Source organism: Argiope bruennichi, chromosome 2 (assembly GCF_947563725.1).
Source record: "Argiope bruennichi chromosome 2, qqArgBrue1.1, whole genome shotgun sequence".
In the NCBI taxonomy this organism is placed as follows: Eukaryota; Metazoa; Arthropoda; class Arachnida; order Araneae; family Araneidae; genus Argiope; species Argiope bruennichi.
In genome coordinates, this window is record NC_079152.1 from 72,838,145 (window position 1) to 72,858,112 (window position 19,968).

Here is a 19,968-nt window from a genome sequence, read left to right on the forward strand (position 1 = left end):
AAATTTATATATATATAGCATCTACAAACAATACTACGGTTTCTTTGCACTCTTTATATCTATCCTCACTTTGAGAGGAGTAAAAATTTCTTACACATCATATTTCTCAGAGGAAAAAGTCAGTCATAAGCATTAGTTAAAATTATGCAAAACATTACAGAGTAAATTAATACCATTAGAAGGTTAATCTTTGTTTTCTTTTAAAGCAGTTATAAAAATAAATTTTCTGGAAAAGATTTTTAAAGGTTAATTATAAAATACTGAAAAAAAAAACTATGAACTTCTATTTCACCTTTCATTAATTGAAAATTTATTACGATTTTTAAAAAAATAGTTTTTAACTGTCAGTTTTTATCACACACAGTAAAACTTTGCAAATTTGGAATCAGCAAGTTCAATGATCTGGTTTGGAGATTTAACAGTTATAACAGTTAAATACTACATAAAAAAAAAACTTACTTTTTCAGGTGTTAAATAAAGCAACTTAATGCTTGGCTCTCTTGATGCAAGTTGCTGATATATATAATTAGATGTAGATGCATCAGTATCTCCAGTTAAGCAGCATGCAGGGATCTGAAAAATTTGGAGACAAACATACTAATTAATATTTTACAATTAACTAAATGAAGAATGACAAAATTAAAGTATTCATAATAAAACATTGCTGAAACTGCTATATAAGTAAAAATGTTTTTTGAATTTTGCTTAACAAAATGCATTTAAAATTTACATAAAAAATTATTTAAATTTTACAATATTCTTAAGACAAATTTCTTCTTCAAAATGTAAACTTTGAAAACTTGTTGACCAACTTTTTATCAGGTTGAGTTTTTAGATTCCTTAAAAAAAGCTAATGGTCTCTAATAAACTATTGGTGGTATCTCTATTCATTCTCGTTATACAATTGTTCTTACAGTTCTACCCAAACTACAAAAATGTCTGAAGAATTAAAGTCATGTTAAGTTTTTTAAGTATATAACGCAAGTATTAAACCAAAAGAATATAAGGAAGTAGGAAGTTTAAATTAAACAACTAGAATAAACAATAGTTAATAAGTCTTAATAGATAAATGATTCTTTTAGATAATCTTGTTTTTCTTTCTTTCTGAAATACGGCTTATAAAATAAAAATATATTTCATCTACAATAGAAGTGCAATAAAACTTACAAAATAACTTTTGTAAGATTAGCAACTTTTAACTTAAAATAGAATTTACTCTCCTGTAATTTTTTTCTTACAATTTATCCAAATTTAATATTACATTGTTTAAATTTTAAAATCTTGCATTGCAGAAAAGCCCATGTGGAAAGCAAATATCAAAGGCAAAGAATATATTATAATAAATTTTCCAGTTACAATACACAAGATTTATAACTAAGGTGAATTCTGACTGGCAAAATATAAGTTGGATTTATATTTTTCAATATGGTTTTTTAACAGAATTTGCATAATTGATATAGATAAACTGAAATATGATTATTATACTATGCATGCATTGTAAAAAAAAAAAAAAAAAATCAATAATGACAAGTTGAGAAGGAGATATAATAAAGAGCTAATTTTCTAACATTCATATTATTTACAAGAAATAAACTTCAAAAATGATACATGTTAAGCATAATTGACAAATGATGGTAACAAATAGAATTATAAAATAAACTATTTACATCCAGCGAATTGAGCTTTTGTACTTGATCCATAATTAGAGACCGTAATGGTGATACAACTACTGTAACACCACTATTTACTAAAGAGGGAAGCTGGTAACACAAACTTTTCCCTCCGCCTGGAATATAAGATAGATGTATTATGACTTTGGCATACTTTATTAAAATTTTCTTATTAAAGAAAGATGAAACAAATCATTGAAATAAAAAAAAAAGAAAATTGCATGTCACATTTTTAAATCAGACTATAAATATAAAATAATTTCTTCTAGTCCCACATAACAGTGTTCTGAAAATTTGTAATTGTGAAATTTAACCAGTAGGAGCAGTCTGGCGAAACTTCTTTCAAAACACTCATAATTTTTTTTTACTCTCCCCCTTCCACCACATAAATTTTGGACCTTGGGAGGGTTGGCTGGGGGTAAGGCTGCAAGTACCTTGCATGACAAGAATGAATGACAGTCATAAAATATAGATCTTTGGTGTGAATCTAGCAGTAATTTTACTGAACTTTTTTTTTTTTTTTTTTTTTTTTGCCAACCAATTAAATCAAAACTTAACACATGATTACTGTTATAGCCACAAAGTAACATACTGAATTTTGAGAGTCCAAATCATTGTATTTATGAATTACTATGTTCATGTGCAATATGAAAGTGCAGAATAACAAATGGTCAATCATTAAATGGATATGTACAACATTTGATAAGTTTCTATATTTTAGATGACAAACTTGCGTTTCAAGTTTTATCTACTTAGCCTTTTTATGTTTTGTAGCTATCAAGTTCACTTGTATTCAATCAATTAGGCAGGCTAAATTCCAGTGAATGAATTTCATTAAAAATTTGACAGAAATCTACAAATTTAGTCATATTTACATTCACTAAATTTTCAGCTTCGAGTTTCAAAGCATTTATTGACATATGTTAAAGTGCGGACCAAAATAATTTTTGGCAGAATGCCAAAAATTATTTTTTTGGATTCAGGAAGATCTTAAACATGGGAGATTCGCCAAAATCAGTTCAAATTTTTTTGCTGATTACAATACATTCTCTATACAATGTGCATAAAAAAGTAGCAATTCACAATCACAAATTTTCAATATAATCTGTATGGGTTCGGAGTTCAAATGAGGTTATAATTCGGTACTGGGCTAGAGAAAATATTTTACACTTTTCAATTCATTCTAAAAATGTAGTATATCAAATTTTTCATTTAAATAATTATTTTCTACTTTTCAGTCTTGAGTGTGTGAAATTTTGTGATCGGTTTTAAACTAACGTCTATGATGGGCTACACTCAATAACAAAATTTGTATTGAGTGGACAAGAAAACACTGCCAGTTAATATTGCATAATCATTCAATTCTGAGTAAATATTAAAAGTTTCAACCCTCTTAGATCATCGTTAAGAGTCTAAAATCGACTACAAAATTTGCACCAAACAAAAAGGCACACAAGAAAGCAAGTTAATACAGATGTACTAAAATAGAAGCAGTTTTAAAAAAAGATACATTTGAAATAATATTTCAATTAAATGAATTTTTATGATGGAAGATTCAAAGTAAATTAGACGAATTTTTTAGGATGCAAGACTAAAGTTTAAATAACAAAATACACAATATACATAATGGCACACAAAAACAATGTGCAACTTTGCAAGCTAACAGTTATTAAAATATTGCTAATTATAATATTTTAAAATACTAGCAATCAAAAAATAATGTATTTAACTATGAAACTTCATTTAAAAAAAATTAAAACATAAACAAACACAAAAGAACCGAATGAAAGTACAATTAACAAACAATAAATTAAATATATTTTTAGATATAAATATTTAAATTATTTACCTGTAGGCATAAGTACAAAACAGTCATTCCCTAATAGCGCAGCATTAATAGCTTCTAGCTGGTTGTGACGAAACATTTTTAAACCAAAGATATTATGAAAAACATTCAGTACATCTTTAGAAAATGGAAAATTGAATCCTTTAAATTCTAGAGATGCTCCATCATCTTGTTGATTTCCATGAAAATTTCCAGCAATAACTATAAAAAATTATTAAACACTGCATTGTAAATATGCATATATTTATTAATAATAAAAGATATAAAACAGTGTGGATGTTGACACAATATGAAATCCATCATAAAACCTAGCCTTCTTATTTTAGCCCAGATATACTGTAAAAGACAATGATGACTGCAGGATTATTTTTTAAATGCTAACTAATTTAAAAAAAACAATTTTCAAAAATTGGCAATTTCCTATCATAAATTCCAAAAATATTATAACACAAAAATAAATTTTAGATCATCTTAAAATTAAAAAAATATATATATATCTTTTTAATATCAACACTTTAGTTATGTGTAACTTTTGTATAATTTTTAATAATTTGTAAAAATATACATATATATTTAGTTTAATTACTATAAAATATATCATTGTTGTCATGAAATTTAAATCCTTTTTCATTATTGCTACAAATATTTCATCTGGGATATTTCTAACATTCCTGATGATGAAGGTGTGAAAACACATCTTAGTTTTTCATTTTGAGCAGGTTTCTGTTTAAAATATACTTTTAATAAAACTTTTAAAATTTTGTTGCATTTACAATTAAGGTTTAACTTCATAATTAAGAAGAAATATTTTTTAAGTATATCAATTTTAAATAATGATATTCTTTCGTGTGATATAATGGGATAAACAAAATATATCTTATAGCTTGAAATTTGTCCTTTTATAAGATTATGCAAAATTTTCTGCATAATCAAAGCTAATTTTAATAGATAATTTGCAGAGATATTACACAAATTATGTAACATATTTTGCATCATACTAAAAACTAATCATAATGAAAATGTTTAAAATCAGTATGAAAATTATGGTAATTTTAATTACTTTTATTTCAAAGTAAGGTTCAAATTTTAGATGAGATGACATAAAGTTAGGGAGATACATAACAAAATGATATAAGGCTTTTAAAATCAAAATCTATAGTAAAATTTGAAAATTAAAAATTCTTAGCAAAGGAAACCATTAAAACATAAAATATTCAATGGAAATTTTAAATGGGAAAAATGAAGTTCATACAAATCAGCTGGCTGCCAAAAGTAGCCATTGTACAATAAAAAGAAATTCTTATCATAAACATAAAGAAATCCCTATCATATCATTTTTTCCTCTAAATATATGTGTAGTTGCTTAGACTTAGCTTACAATGGACTTAGATATACCAAACAAAAAGAACTTAGAATGAAATAAGAACATTATACTTATAAATTAAACTTAAATCTATAACCCCATTTGCATGCATATGCTTCAGTAATGACTTAAATTTTAACCTTAATAATTTGCTGAATTGTAGCTATTCATCAGTTATGATAAATAAAGTATGGTTTTATAAAGTGTAAAAGTACCAAAAAAGTGTTGGAATATGACAGATTAAATGAATATTAACATAAAGAAGCCTGTAAATGATTAATCCAAAATGGTTTTAATAAGTCAGGTAACATGTTTGAAAGAAACTTTAGTTTAAATGAATACTAAAATGGCAACAAAAAAGTTATTAGGAATTCAGTGTATTGGTTTTTCAACTAAAATCCAGAAGTAACCAGTTAACAAGATAACATTTACATTCTCTAGTTACCTTTAAGACTTCATTAAGTATTAAAATAAAAAAAAACAAATCACCATAAAAAGTTTTGCCATTTTTTCAATTTTTAATGTTTTTTGATAAATTAGTTCAGAAGAATAATGAAGGAAGTAAATGTGAAAATATAGATGAAATTATGCTTTTTGTGAGGGTAAATTTTCTTTCATAAAAACATTATACATTTATTCATGAAAAACAAGTCCCCCCCCCAATATATATCATAAACAAAATTCTTCTCAGAATCAAAGTTATTAGAACACAGTGCATTTTCCAGCAACAATTAGTTGCATTGGAAAGCTATGAGAAGAAAATTTGGTTTGAACAATTTCATCCAATAAGTTAACATATTTAAAAATAAAATATAAATGAGAATACTAAATAAACAGAAGAAAATTCTAAAAACTGATTTACATCATAATAGTATATGCTCCCTCATTAGAAAAAAGAAAACAAGTCCAAAAGAAATCTTTTATCTCAATACATAAATAAACCATTTTAAAAACATTATTATGATAATTTTAGTAAAATTGGGCACATTATAATATAAATGGTTTTAACAAATTCACAGACCTGAATGTCCTTTTTAGTGTAGTTTAAATGATATCATATATATATATATAATTTTCGTACTATAAATCACATTATCCTATATTCAATTCTGTATTGCCTTAATTTTTTGAAATTATTATTCATTTCAAAGTGATGGTTAATATTAATAGCTTATTTTTTAAATTAGAAGAGCTATCTTGAAGTGCATGTCATAGTATTCATATTCAATACTTCCAAAATAGCTGGTTGCAATGAAAAAGTAAGAATTTTCATTGTTTTATTTATTAATTATTATAATTGATAATTTCTATTAAAATCTACATATAATACTATAGACAGAAAGTTATCAAATTCTCATCATTCAGATTTCAGGACTGAAAAAATAAATCTTTAGGCAGTAATCTCATGCAAAGTAGTGACTTAAGGTGGTATTGCAAATGATTAATTAAATATTTTAATGGAGTATTCATATCCAAGGAAGTGGATTCAAGTTGCAGAAAGGCTTGCTTGGTCTCCCAACTTACCAGATTACATATTCAAAGGACTTCATCTTCTGAAATCCTCTTAAATTACTCATTTATGAGCTACATATAGATGCATTGCCCTAATAGTCTAGAATTAATTGTCCTAATAGTCTTCATCACAGCATCATATTTGTACTTATAAGCTGCTTTCCAATAATGAATATTATACAATGAATTACAAGGTAATCACCTCAATCAATATCAGTATTCATTTCATTTTGAAAATGTTGCAACGTAAAATGCAAAAATATTTTTAATTTATTATTGTGCTATTTGTCATCCTTGCACAATTTCAGAACTTATACACATATCATAATAATTTCTCTCATTAATTTTTTATTTTTAATACTATGTTCCATTGCATCTCCCTCCTCTCTCATTGATATCTATTAAAACTTTTTCAAGTTGGTCATCAGAATAATTTTTTATAGAGATACATGTAACATAAATGTTTATACATTCGATGCAGAAATGCTGTGTATTTTTACTAAATATCAAACACATGTTTCTGAAAACTTACTTTTTTCATCATCATTCAGGATACCTTCCTTTAGAGGAGCTATAAAACAAACAACATATTATTTTAAGCAAATGATTTAACATTTACGCTACAAATACAAAATGTGTGTGACATCAACAAAAATATATGTACTGAATATTCCTTGTATATATTAAGCCAAGCAACTTTCAATAAATTTTCAAGGTTAAATACAAATTTTGGTAAAATTTTATTTCCCTCTACAACCCCACATATTTATCATTGATTCAAAATAATCACAGCAAATAACATAAAAATAGGCATAATAAATGTTGCAGCATAGAATGGTTCAGCAAATGTTTAACAAAAATATTATTACTTTAATCCCTTCCTTTTTAATTTTTTTTTTATTTTATTTTTTTATTTTAATGAAAGGATGGGAGATCATGCCTGAGAGGTGAAAGGAAAAGAATTATCATTTTGCCAGAAAGTATCAAACTTCACTTTTTTATATTTACGATTAGTTAATGAAATGCATGTTATATTAAACATACAGATTCATCTCAAATAAAAATAAAATTAATGTGTATGTGTTCTGAAGCTCTGCAAGCCAGGCCATTTGATCTACAGCTGCCTAACCTGCACAAAAATTTTTAGGAAGATGTGAAGGTGTGCCCCTAAACAATTTAAAAAGAAAAAAATTAATTAAGCAAAATTTTGGTATTTTCCCATGACATCTTTTAAAAATATAACAGCACAAAAACGACTTTTATATTATCTTACAAATAAAAAAATTACTGTTTCAATTATATGAATCCTTTTGTTCAATAATAATTTTTTTCCTATTTTTGAACAAAAAAATATTTTAAGCCTATTTTACAACTTGGAACTAAAGGTAATAAATGCAAGATTCAAAGATTTCAAACAAAACACTTGTAAATGAATGTAACAGACACATGACTCAAAATACTCATATGATCAAGTGCTTGGGAAATAAAATATATAAAAAATATTTGGTAATTAAAGGAAAAAAAACATTTGTATTTTGTAAAAAACAAGTATTTGGACACAGTGATGGAAGAGAAGTGATGGATGAGAAGGAAGCTCAATAAATGTCAGAGGTGTAAAAATTTCCCTGAGGTATTTACTACATTAGTCTAATTATCATGTGCCATTAATTACTAAGTATAAAAGAATCTTGCTATGTTATATTTTTCATTCACAAGGTCTGTATGCATATTAAAACAAAAAGTAATCTGTCACAATAAATACCAGAGAATAGTTTCATTTCAATCAGAGGTGTAACAAATTTCCTCTGATATACTTACTAAATTTCTCTGATATCATGTGTCATATCTTCTATTTATTCTTTAATTTAAAAACCTTCAAATTAGATAATTTAATTAAGTTAAATTTATTTGGGGAAATCATCTTTTTTGATTTTAATAGCATGTACATAAATTTCAAATTCAACAAATTATAATATTATGAATAAATTTTAAATGATAGATATGATAAGAGATATTCATTAAGTATTATAAAAATTCAGTATTTTAAACAATACTATAAAAATATTATTTGCAATAATCCTAAAATTCAAACATGAAAATCAAAAGAAAAGGAGCACACAATATAAATCCTGATTTTCACTCGTTGACCCAGGAAACACGAATCACTTTTTAAGAAATATAAAAGGTAATTTTGAGAACTGGACTAAGAAGTCAAGGCAGGTGGTTATTATATTGTTATGATAAAATAAAAAACAAATAATATTTTCAGAAACTGGATAAATCATAGCATAGGTTGGAACTTCTTGAAGATATAAGGAGCATGCACATGAGGAAATGGAACACAAACAGAAGCGTATTGAGCCAAAGTGTAGGATGAGATCATAGGTTAAGGCAGGAGTAGCGATGAGAAGCCGGGTAATTCAACAAGAACTGGACCAGACCCTGGAATTCAGACGATAGAGGATATTGCATCGGCGAGGAATGGCGGAAGGCGGTGAAGGAGCTTTGCCACAGAAAAAGCATAGCCATGGCAAAAACCATCGGTGTTGACGAAGAGCTATTGCATGATTAATTTTCTGTTCCAGTTGATTTAATTTTAATTCACTCAATCAAGTTGGCAATTTTGCAAAGGAAACTATCCTTGTTGATTAAATATTATATATGCATAATTTTCTTTAAAACAGAAAGCTGGTTTGAAGATACTTTGGATTTTTAAATTATCTTTAATATCCATCCTGGGAAGGCATAATTATTTACAAGCAGAGACGCACACAAGGCACATCCACCACAGTGCAGCACAAAAGCGGAAGTGAGGAAAGTGAATAAATCAGAAGTGGGGAAATAAACTATCCCTGGTCTTAAATAACATGAGATTTCTGCCACGTGTCGATTCAATACAGGTGTCGACCTTTGACAAGGGCAACGGAGGGATTATATTCACTTGGCACGTGGAACTGATGGTGCATTATTTTTACAAAGCTTCAGTTGAATTAATTAAACAGAAAAAATGGAATGGGATCAGGAAACAAGAAAACACTTTAGAATGACTCTGATATGGGCCGAATTAGGCAAAATTTTAGGAAATTAATTCGGATTAAATTAGATATTAAAATATCATTATATATGACTTTAAAATGTTACAATAAAAATTTCTGAAGTGTGTTCAGTTTTAAATATTGTTACTCTTTTCTGTGCTCTGATTGGATGTATAAAGGTATTGATAGAAAATAAGTGACATACATAGAGAAGTTAATAGAATAAAAATAGAACACGATATACAGTATAAAGTTTCTAAAATAGAATAAGCCATATATATCAATCTGAAGTTTAAAAATATCTTACAGATGAAATTATTAAGATCAGGTTACATAAAATATTTAATAGAAATTTTTAGCTGCCATTATTTTGAATGAAACAACTGGTTAACAAAGGTTACTTTTAATAAGCTTTTGCTAGCTTTTAAAAAGAAAAGTTACTTTTATAGACTGTTTTGAAATATGAGATAAAATAAATTTTATATTTAGAAATCAGTCAATGTAATTAGAAAGAATTTTACAGAATGACAATCTTCTGTCCATGGCAAATCAATTTAAACATTGGAATAGAGCCAATAAAAAATGAGAGAGGAAGGGATTTAAGCTTTAAAATAAAAATTGCATAATTAAGCTTTATAAAACAAAGTATGTATAAATATTAAATATATGATTTAATCACTACTTTTGCTAAAATATTATGTTGAAAAGATGGATCTTCTAAAATCTACTTTAAAAATGCAAAATTATATTTTCAAGAATCCATTAACAATTAAATTTACTAACAACTATGAGAAAAATTTGAACATGAAAATCATGATCTTTTACACATAACACATAGTTTTAAAATATATATATTTTTCCTACAACTTAACATATATCTAAAATTCAGGTTATGATGGTTTGGAAGATAGTATTCTATGTTTAGACCCAAGTTATTTCTATGAAAATATAAATGCTAATTGATAGAAAATAAAATATACTAGAAGACATATTAATAGATATAAATAGATCTTGTATGAATATATATATATATATATATATATATATATATATATATATATATATATATATGATTGATAATTTTAAATTTGGACAAAACAAAAACAACAGCAAAAATAATAATAATAATAAATAAATAAATAAAAAAGTACCAGAAATTGTCTTACCAAGAGATAGTTCATCATCACTTATATCATAGATACTCTGCTCCAAAAGATTTTGAGTTTCTATATCTTCTATATTAATTACAGAGGTATTATTATGATTTAAATTATGGGATTGTATCAAAGACCTTGTTTCTTCAAATTTCTTTCTGGGCGAAGATGCTTTTTGATGCGAAATAATTTTAGGGGAAAGCTCAGGAAATATTGAATTTGGTGATCTTTCATTAATCCGAGATGGACTTTCAGAAGAAATGTTGTTTGGTGGTGTGATGAAATTTTCTCTGGTTTTATCTAAAAATTTGTTGGATGATTTTGGAGTAGAATATTCCAAAGATGCCTTTTTAGAAAATTCAGGAAATAAGAGATTAGGCCTCAGTTTTTGAAGTGGTACTGGTTTTGGGAAAGGGTGATCAGTTAATTTCTTATTAGAATTTTTCTTTACAGTTTCCAGCTGATGCAGTATCTTTTTCCTGAAACATAATTATTTGAAATTTTATAAACTGCCATTCTTATTAATATATATATATATATATATATATATATATATATATATATATATATATATAAATAATAAATGCAAAATAGAAATCAGCATAAAACAAATACAAAATTAAAAAGAAGAAACTGACAAATACTAATCGGAAGCCTAAATATTGAGAAAAAAAATCCTACCAGCAAGCAGGAAGGCGGCAAAGATATATTCTTTTTTATTTAAGTTATTATTTTCAAATTTCTTTCAATCTATAGATAAAAACAGTGAAGAACTAAATTTTGAAGCAACCAAAGATAACGAATTTATTGCATTCACACAATTCAGTATTTATTGCAAAATAAATAATAAAATAACAAATATCATAAAAAATATACAAATCTAGATAATTATGTAATATTGTTATTACAAAGCTTTGAAGTTCATAAGCAAATTCCAAAGATTTGAATGAATTGGTAAGAATTAAAAGTTTATTTCTACATTTTGAACAAATTTGAAGAAATTAATTATAATTTGCAATAATTCTACTTTCACTTATATGTCAAAGATATTGATTTATTATAGTAATTATAAATTTATCATTTGATTTTTCAGTTACAATGGAGGGAAAAAAAAACATCTTCTTTTCTTAATTAATAATAGAATTCAGATCTTATCTGTTGTGGTTTTAAAAATTTCAATCATAATTATTAATTGGAATAAAGTGAAATTTTAAAAAAAATCATGTTTTATATATATACTTTGTACTTGTATATTAATTGCATACTTTAACTGCATGCCATTGGCAAACATAGTTTATAGATTAACATGATACCTTTAATATTCTTTTTGGTTATCTTTTTTATAATACAGTATACTTTCAATAATGCAGCAGATATTAAATTAAAAGGCAGCCAAATTAACAAAAGGTCCAGAATTTTATTTAAAAAAAGTATTCTTCATATAATGCATATTCAAAATGTAATTCAAAATCTGAGCAGCAACCTATTTTATGTTTCATCAAGATATTATCTTGACAAATATAATTAATAAATTGGTTAATCAGTATAATAATCAGTTTCATAAAAAATAACTTCTTTGTATAGCAAAATATAAATTAAATGTTTCAAACAGTATTTAATCTCATTTAAAGTAGAAGTCATATAAACTACATAACAAACACTTGAAAAAGTTACAAATAAATATTTAATGGTTAATAAGATCCTGTAATTAGTGAGTGTGTGAGTGATTTTTGGCTGTTGTCAAGAAGAAAATACATTTAGAAAATAATATGATTTATTTTTTAAAAAAGAAAAAGCCACACAAGAGAATAGTGTACATGGAGGCGTATTATGCCAAGTTTTAATTTCTTTTAAATGATAACATACAAATTTTATAATTATTATTATATTAGTTTGATGAGTTTTGATAGATTTGATTAGAATACTTGATTGAGATCTCATAATCAATAATTCACTTTTAAGAAGAATGTCATGAAGAAAATACAATTTTACAAAATAATTCTGTTTTATTTTAAAAGAAGAAATGACCATATAGGAAGATCAGCAACATACCAGAATATGGTGCTAAGTAGGAACTTTTTTTAACAGTATATTCAAAAGAACTAAAAAACAGGTAACTTCAGGAAATTTTTTAACTGTTTATTTCTACACAATGTTGCCATTAAATCTTTCACCTATTACATTTTTATTTAATTAGTTTTTATCAAGCTTTCAGTCTTTTGTTCACATGCATTTAAACAATTTCAAAATATTGAAATGAAATAAAGGAAGAAATTTTATTTCATTTTTTTTTCCAAAACTGTTAGTATAAATTGCTGACATTAGAAAATAAATATTTTATTTTTTTAGCCCCTATCAGATGACTGTGGTGGCCAGAGGAGATGCAATAATTCATCCTTGTGCACAAGAAACTAGCCCTGGACAATGTGAGTTGTGTGAACAGGTGCATTGTTATCTGGAAAACACCATCATCTTTGGGGGACAAAGTTTGTGACATGGAATGGGCTTGATCAGCCAGAATGTTTACATAATACTTGACAGTAATGCTCTTTAGCAGAGTTATTATGGGGCCCACAGAAAACCACAATACGGCAGCCTGAACCATTGCAGAAACTCCACCATGTTTCACACTTGGCAACAAGTCTGTATTATGGGCTTGGGATGGTGTTGGCCAGGCATAAATTCGGCCAGAAGTGGGAAACAATGTGAAACAAGACTCATCTGAAAATATTACTGCCTTCTACTGCTCCTCATTTCAGACTTTATGAATTAAACATCGCTTTTTCCTCTTACAAGAATTAGCATCATCATTATTGGTTTTTGTATTGCAGCTTGGCCAGAAATACCCTGCATATAGAGCTCTTCTCTGATTTTTTAAGTACTAACAGGGTTTGTAAATATGACATGCATCATCTTGCAGCCAGGGTTTGTAACCAGTAAATTTGGCAGCTGTGGTCTGCTTCTTTTTCGACAAAATCCTTTGTCATGATCATTCGACATGCACTTTTATTCACACTATGATTTAGTGGATGATGCTTTTCTGCATTTTAAATATGTGGAATAAATCTTCGTTACAGCACTTCTTCAAACACTAAACCCCTTAGCTACCTTGTGTACAGAAGCACCCATTATACAATCTTCAACAATTTGCCCACATTCAAAGTCTGTTAACTCTTACACGATGCAATTGCAACTTCGCAGAACTGTGCACTAACAACGAATGACTTGCACAGTGTATTCATGTCATTCTATAGGTGGGGTCAGTAATTGAAAACATCAGTGATAACCTACACATTCCACTAGAACATTTCTTTATAAGCATGCATTTTATGAGGTTTTCCATATTTTTGTCCAACCCCTGTGCATGTGTGTATAATATGTAGAACGAAGGGTGGTTTTGAATTCTAGGGACCACGGTCCTTGAAGAAACCAACTACCATTGCAATAAGTAATCTTCTTATAAGGAATTTACCTATAAGTGTACTGAACAGCATGTTTACAGGTTATGGCACACAAGCAGGTGATAAATTCAGTAGTGCTGATAGAGACAAAACACTGTTGATGTAATTAAAAAGGGAAAGTAAAATCTATTCAGATTCATATCTAGACAGGCCACTAATAGAGTTTAATACATCACAAATTTTGGAAACTTAGATGGTTTTAGAAAAGGACACTAGCTTTCTTATCAAAGTAAGTCACTTGGGATTTGTAGAATGATATTAGCGATGAAAAGACTCTTTCCAATAACATCGATTCTATTCTATGAAGTATGAATCAGTGATTTTCTTTTCTGATCAACAGTAGATTTTTCATTTATAGTGAAGTATGAAAAGAAATTTCTTAATCATGTATATATGCCTAGTAGCTTGCACAATGTAATTATAGAAATGCCATAACTAATAATAACATTGTAATACATTTCTGTATATTTTATCTCCTTTGTATTTTAACTTTAAATAATTCAATAATTAAAAAATAATAAACCAGATGAATTTGGCAGGTTTTCAACAAAGAAATGTTAACTAAACAATTACTAACTTATAATTTTATATTAATTAAATATCTATATTAATATTCAAAATTTTCCTCCAGCATTAATTATTCTTACCTTTTTTTTTAAATATTTGCATAATATTTGCAGCTATTTAATTATTAAAAAAAAGCATACATTATTAAGTTAAAAATAAAAATTGTAAGAAAAATTTCGTTGAATTTATCAGAATAAAAATCTTATAATACAATATTTTTAATGATTTTTTTATCTATCATTAACTATTCATCACTTTGTCATTTATTTTAATATTCTGGACACATGAAAACTTTTTCCACAGCAGGCAAACTTATAAAATTGTCATTGGGGTGTATTTTCTTCTTTCAAACTTTCTAGTTATGCATCATAAGAAATCAAGCATTGCAACTGTGCATGGCAGTAGGAAATCAAAGAACAGCGGTTTCATGAAAACTTTTATCACAGCTTCATAAAGTAAAGAAAAGCATTCAAATTTTTCTTGCTATAGACTCTGGATATTGAAAATCCAAATTCTGTTAGATTACTGTTAAAGGACTTCAAAGCAACATCCAAAATTAAATAAATTAGTGACAAAATTACATACACTAAAAATTTTGGAGGTATTATAAATCCACAGTATTTGAAAATGAGTATATATAAATAAACATATATAAATAAACATTAAAATCTATATAAATAAACAAGAATTTTCTTAAAAATAATTAATTTTACAAATTATAATATCCAATAAACATAAAAGTTAATGATATACTAATATAAATAAATTTCTTTTTAACCTGGTATGTAACAGGTTGCTTATATCTTTATTTTGAATCTGCAATTGTTCTTCATTTTGGATTAGGTCACATATTTTTGTCATGACCTCAACATTCATTTCTTCAAGAGAATGCAGAATAGAAGTAACATCCACAGATTCATTATTCTGCAATAATTTCAAATAAATAATATTTTATAACCAGTCATTTTAATACATTAAAGTTAACATATATATATATATATATATATATATATATATATATATATATATATATATATATATATATAACAAAGATATTGCAAAACAATATATATATATATATATATATTGTTTTGCAATATCTTGGTAATGAGTACGTAAATATTTGAAAATTAAACATGGAAGAGTGAGAAAAGAGATTTGCACAAGCACATACATTTGTATTTTGAAATAATTAGAGAAACTAAGAAAGAGAAATACGTATAGAGTAATTAAAAAAAAACATAAGAAATTTTGAATAATTATTAAATAATCAATTAATAACATGCATGGAAGCAAAATAATCTAAATTTATTTGGATGTATTTAGTATTGTGTTAGTTATTGAATGAAAATTACTAACCAGATGCAGAATTTTTTTTTTTTTTAATTTTAAAAATTATGATGGACTGAAATAATATGTATATATATATATATATTTCAAATTATTATGCTACAAAGCAAAATGTTATTAAATAAAATATAGACAGATTATTAGAAAAAATATAATAAGAAATAAAATGTATAAAATTGATTGATATCTTTGGCTTTTTTATATAGCATTATGAACACTATATTGGAAAATTGTTGAAAATTGACCATTTCTTTTTTTCTATTTTAGAAATTTTTCTCTGCTTGTTTATATTATTAGCTTTTAAGCACTCAATTTTTTAAGAATAATAAAGTTTATTTTATAAAAACTGGTCTATAACTTTTTGTCACACATTCCATTCAGAATAAATAAATAAATATTAAAAAAAAATGAAATTATTTCAAAATGCAAATGCGTAACCTTCAAATAACATTTTATAGATGAATTTAAATAGTTAGACATGTATGTATAACAAAAGCTTAAGTTGAAAAAACTATAAACTTAATCATTTTTTTTTGAATATAACATATTAACTAAAAATAGTTAAGCTCCAAAACTAAAATAAATATGAACAGTTTGAACAGAATGTATGACAAGAATACAAAATACTACTATTTGATTTGAACATTACTAGTAAATGTACAAACATTTCATTAGTTATTTGAAATTTACAAGGGAGAAAAAGCTAAAAATTTTTACTATGAAGTAATTTAATATTTATAAAGATTAAAATAAAAAGTATACATTTATATGCAGTATTAGATTCACAATGAATCTGCTGTATATATATATTCCATTTAGAATCTATTGAAGAATTGGAAACATATTTTATAATTCTGGCTGTGGTAAGGAAAAAAAAAAAAAAAAAAAAAAAGATGAAATGCTCAGACACTCTATCTTCATACTATTTTATACCAACACAAGTATTTAAAAGTCAATGCATATCTAATTTTAAGATACATGATACAAACTTTCATTAAATGCAACAAATTCGTGCTTGAATTATATTCAAATCAAACTTTACATTTTGTTTAATGTTTAAGAAATGATGATAAAGCCAGTCACAACTAACCTTATTGATTCAAGTAATTAGCAAAATGTTAACTTGTCCAGAGAATTTCACCATATAAATAAAACTGCATAATCTAGGTCTTAATCTTCTTTTCATTCTCATTTCTACAGAACTGAATACTTCTTTTTATAAAATTCCTTATGTATAAATAAATATTTTTTAATGATGAAATTGAATTATTTTATATGTATGACTGATTTTTATAAAAAGAGGACCTGAACCTGCAATATTTGATTATGAAGCATTCTGCCAGAAGCTCATTATAGATTCAACATAATACTCATAAATTAGATATTACTCCTTTCATGAGACACTAATACATATATTTTGTCAGAAATCCATGAATAAATTTTTAATTCATTCATCTTTACTTAAAATCTTTTTTAATCCATTAAATCTAAAAATAAATAATAATAAAAGATAGTGGATGACCAGCTTTTATAACATATTAAAAGAGAAACATTTCAAAAGTAAGTTTATTATTTCATTAATGATATCCATGCCAATCAGAAGGTTTCAGCCAAATCAAAAACAAACAAAATATCAATAATCAATGGAGTGATAATGAATTAATAATCATTCTGAAGTCATTCAGGATGAAGAAAATCAAAATCCAAATATACAGAAAAAAATTTATAAAATAATATATAACCAAAGCAACATAATATCTTAATGGAATATTCTTAAATCATTACAGATTGATATTAAAGTTAAAACTCTTTTATATTTAATGAAAACAAAAAAACAGAAAGTTAGAATAGAATATTAATTTTTTTTCAAACAGTTTGAAAGCAAATATACTTACTTCAAGGCAATTAAGATTAAAGGAGGAGAACTGTTCATCTATTTCTGAAAACTCATTAAGTTTACTTTGCACTGTAAGAGAATTTTTCTGGAAAAGAAATGAATGTCTAAGAGCAGGTGAAGAGATTTTAAGAAATTTTATAACATTTAGTATGCAAATTGATTCCTTTCAGAAGAAATTTCTTCACAATTTGGATTGCTGTATAATATTATAATGAAATCATATTATCAATAATAAGAAATATAATAACAATTTACATACAATACTTAGGAAATACAATGACTTAGGAAATACAATAACAAAGAAATTATTTTAATTATTTAGGAGCACGAAAACAAATAATCAAGAAGAATAACTTACAATAAAAGAATTTTAAGCCATATTTTATTCTTTAAACTAGATTATTCAAATACAAAACATTTTCCTAAGTCATGAATGAAAATTGAACGATTGAATAAAAATAAAAGGGGATACCATCAATCATTATTTACACCATGATGTTATGAGTAAACTGAATCCTATTTAATAAATACTTCTTGAGAAGCAATTATTATTAGCATGATGTATGTATATCATATAAAAAATCATTAATTCATTCATGAATTGAATTATTATATGGCCATTTAATTATTTTATGATATCAGGTTTATCAAAAGATAGCATTTAGTTTAGCTATGTTGGTCACTTTTAAAACCCTGTTTCCTAGAATTTGAATTTTACTTAAGAAGTAAAATCAAAAGCGGCTAGTTTTAGTCTTAGACAGGGAATGTTTGAGTTAGCTGAAATAACTTTTTTGTCTGTAGATTAAAGAAATTTATTTTGATTTTTAATTCCAATAAAATAATAATGTATCGTTGAATGTTTTCTAACCCATACAAGATAAAAGATGTGTATATTCACTATGTTAAAAGCTAGAATTTATTACTGCAAACAATTTATCTTGAATGAAACAACATTAAAACATTCCAATCATTTCCTTATATTTCTATAAAAAATAAGAGAAAAATTTTGTGACATTTAAATTTTTTATATACACTTTACTTGTATGTTTATCCGTAAATAAAAAATTCAATAATAGTGAACTTTCATGCTTTTCAATTTCAAAAAAGCATTTTTTTTATTTTTTACATTATAAATAGTTTTAAAGGTTAGCACAAAAATAAAAATTCTTTCAAAATTACTTAACAATTTTTTTTTTTTTCCATTTGTGACTTTTTTTTTTCTTATTTGGGTTATTATAATTTTTTAAATCATGAATTAATTTATTAAAGTGCATTAAAAAACTTACAGATAAAAAAAAAAAAATTTAATGACAAATCTAATTTTGAGACAAAAAAAATTTTAATTTAAAAATAATTTATACAAATCAAATAAGGCAAAGTTAAAGTATAATGAAGCAATTGTAAATGATTACATAAAGTGTTAAATCTTTATAAAATATTTTGCATTACTTGTTGCAAGCAAAATTTGTTGGAAAATGAGTACATGTTTTACATTATATTAGATTAGAATGAGCAGCACTGCATATCATAAAGAATTCAAGATTACATTTTATTTGTAATTTGCTTATAAAGTGATGCAAATTTTACTGAGAGGTGTTTAAATATGAATGATTTATATTGTTATAAATCACACCCAGAACAATTGATTCAACTGAATAATAGCAAGTGCAACAATTTTTATATACCATTTTCATTTTAAATGTCTTTAAAAATAATGATATTTATAGTTTAAAATGAGAAACAATAAGTATCTATTAATAAAATTTCAAAGCAATTATTCATAATAAATCTTTCATTTATTACTAGCCACAATCAGCTGGCTCACCAGGAATATTATATCTGTTTAAATTCAATCAAACCTCTTAGGTATAAATTGATGCTATGATCCCATCTCTAAAGTTTTTTCAATCATCAAATTGAGGCAAACATTAAAACATTGTTTTAATCCCCTTACATCTGTTCATTGTGTACATAAGCCATCCTAACAAAGTCTAGTTCCATAATATCATAATGTAAACTTTAATGGTAACTTTTTTTAAAATGTAACTTTTATTTTGCACAATATAATGTCCAACTTTTTCTCATAAAAACTCATTGAATATTAAAATAAAAT

General features: G+C 25.5%; 1 protein-coding gene across 3 annotated transcripts in view; it reads right to left on the reverse strand.

Moving 5' to 3' along the window:
- The window catches only part of LOC129957748 (recQ-like DNA helicase BLM), a 61,027-nt gene that overhangs the window by 20,915 nt on the left and 20,144 nt on the right, over positions 1–19,968 (reverse strand). For all 3 annotated transcript variants that reach the window (XM_056070172.1, XM_056070170.1, XM_056070171.1), the window contains 7 exons: positions 17,854–17,940; positions 15,387–15,532; positions 10,593–11,059; positions 6,924–6,962; positions 3,520–3,717; positions 1,668–1,786; positions 460–573 (listed from right to left, as the gene is read on the reverse strand). In XM_056070172.1, the coding sequence (XP_055926147.1) occupies positions 460–573; positions 1,668–1,786; positions 3,520–3,717; positions 6,924–6,962; positions 10,593–11,059; positions 15,387–15,532; positions 17,854–17,940 (1,170 nt within the window). The remainder of the gene's footprint in view (positions 1–459; positions 574–1,667; positions 1,787–3,519; positions 3,718–6,923; positions 6,963–10,592; positions 11,060–15,386; positions 15,533–17,853; positions 17,941–19,968) is intronic.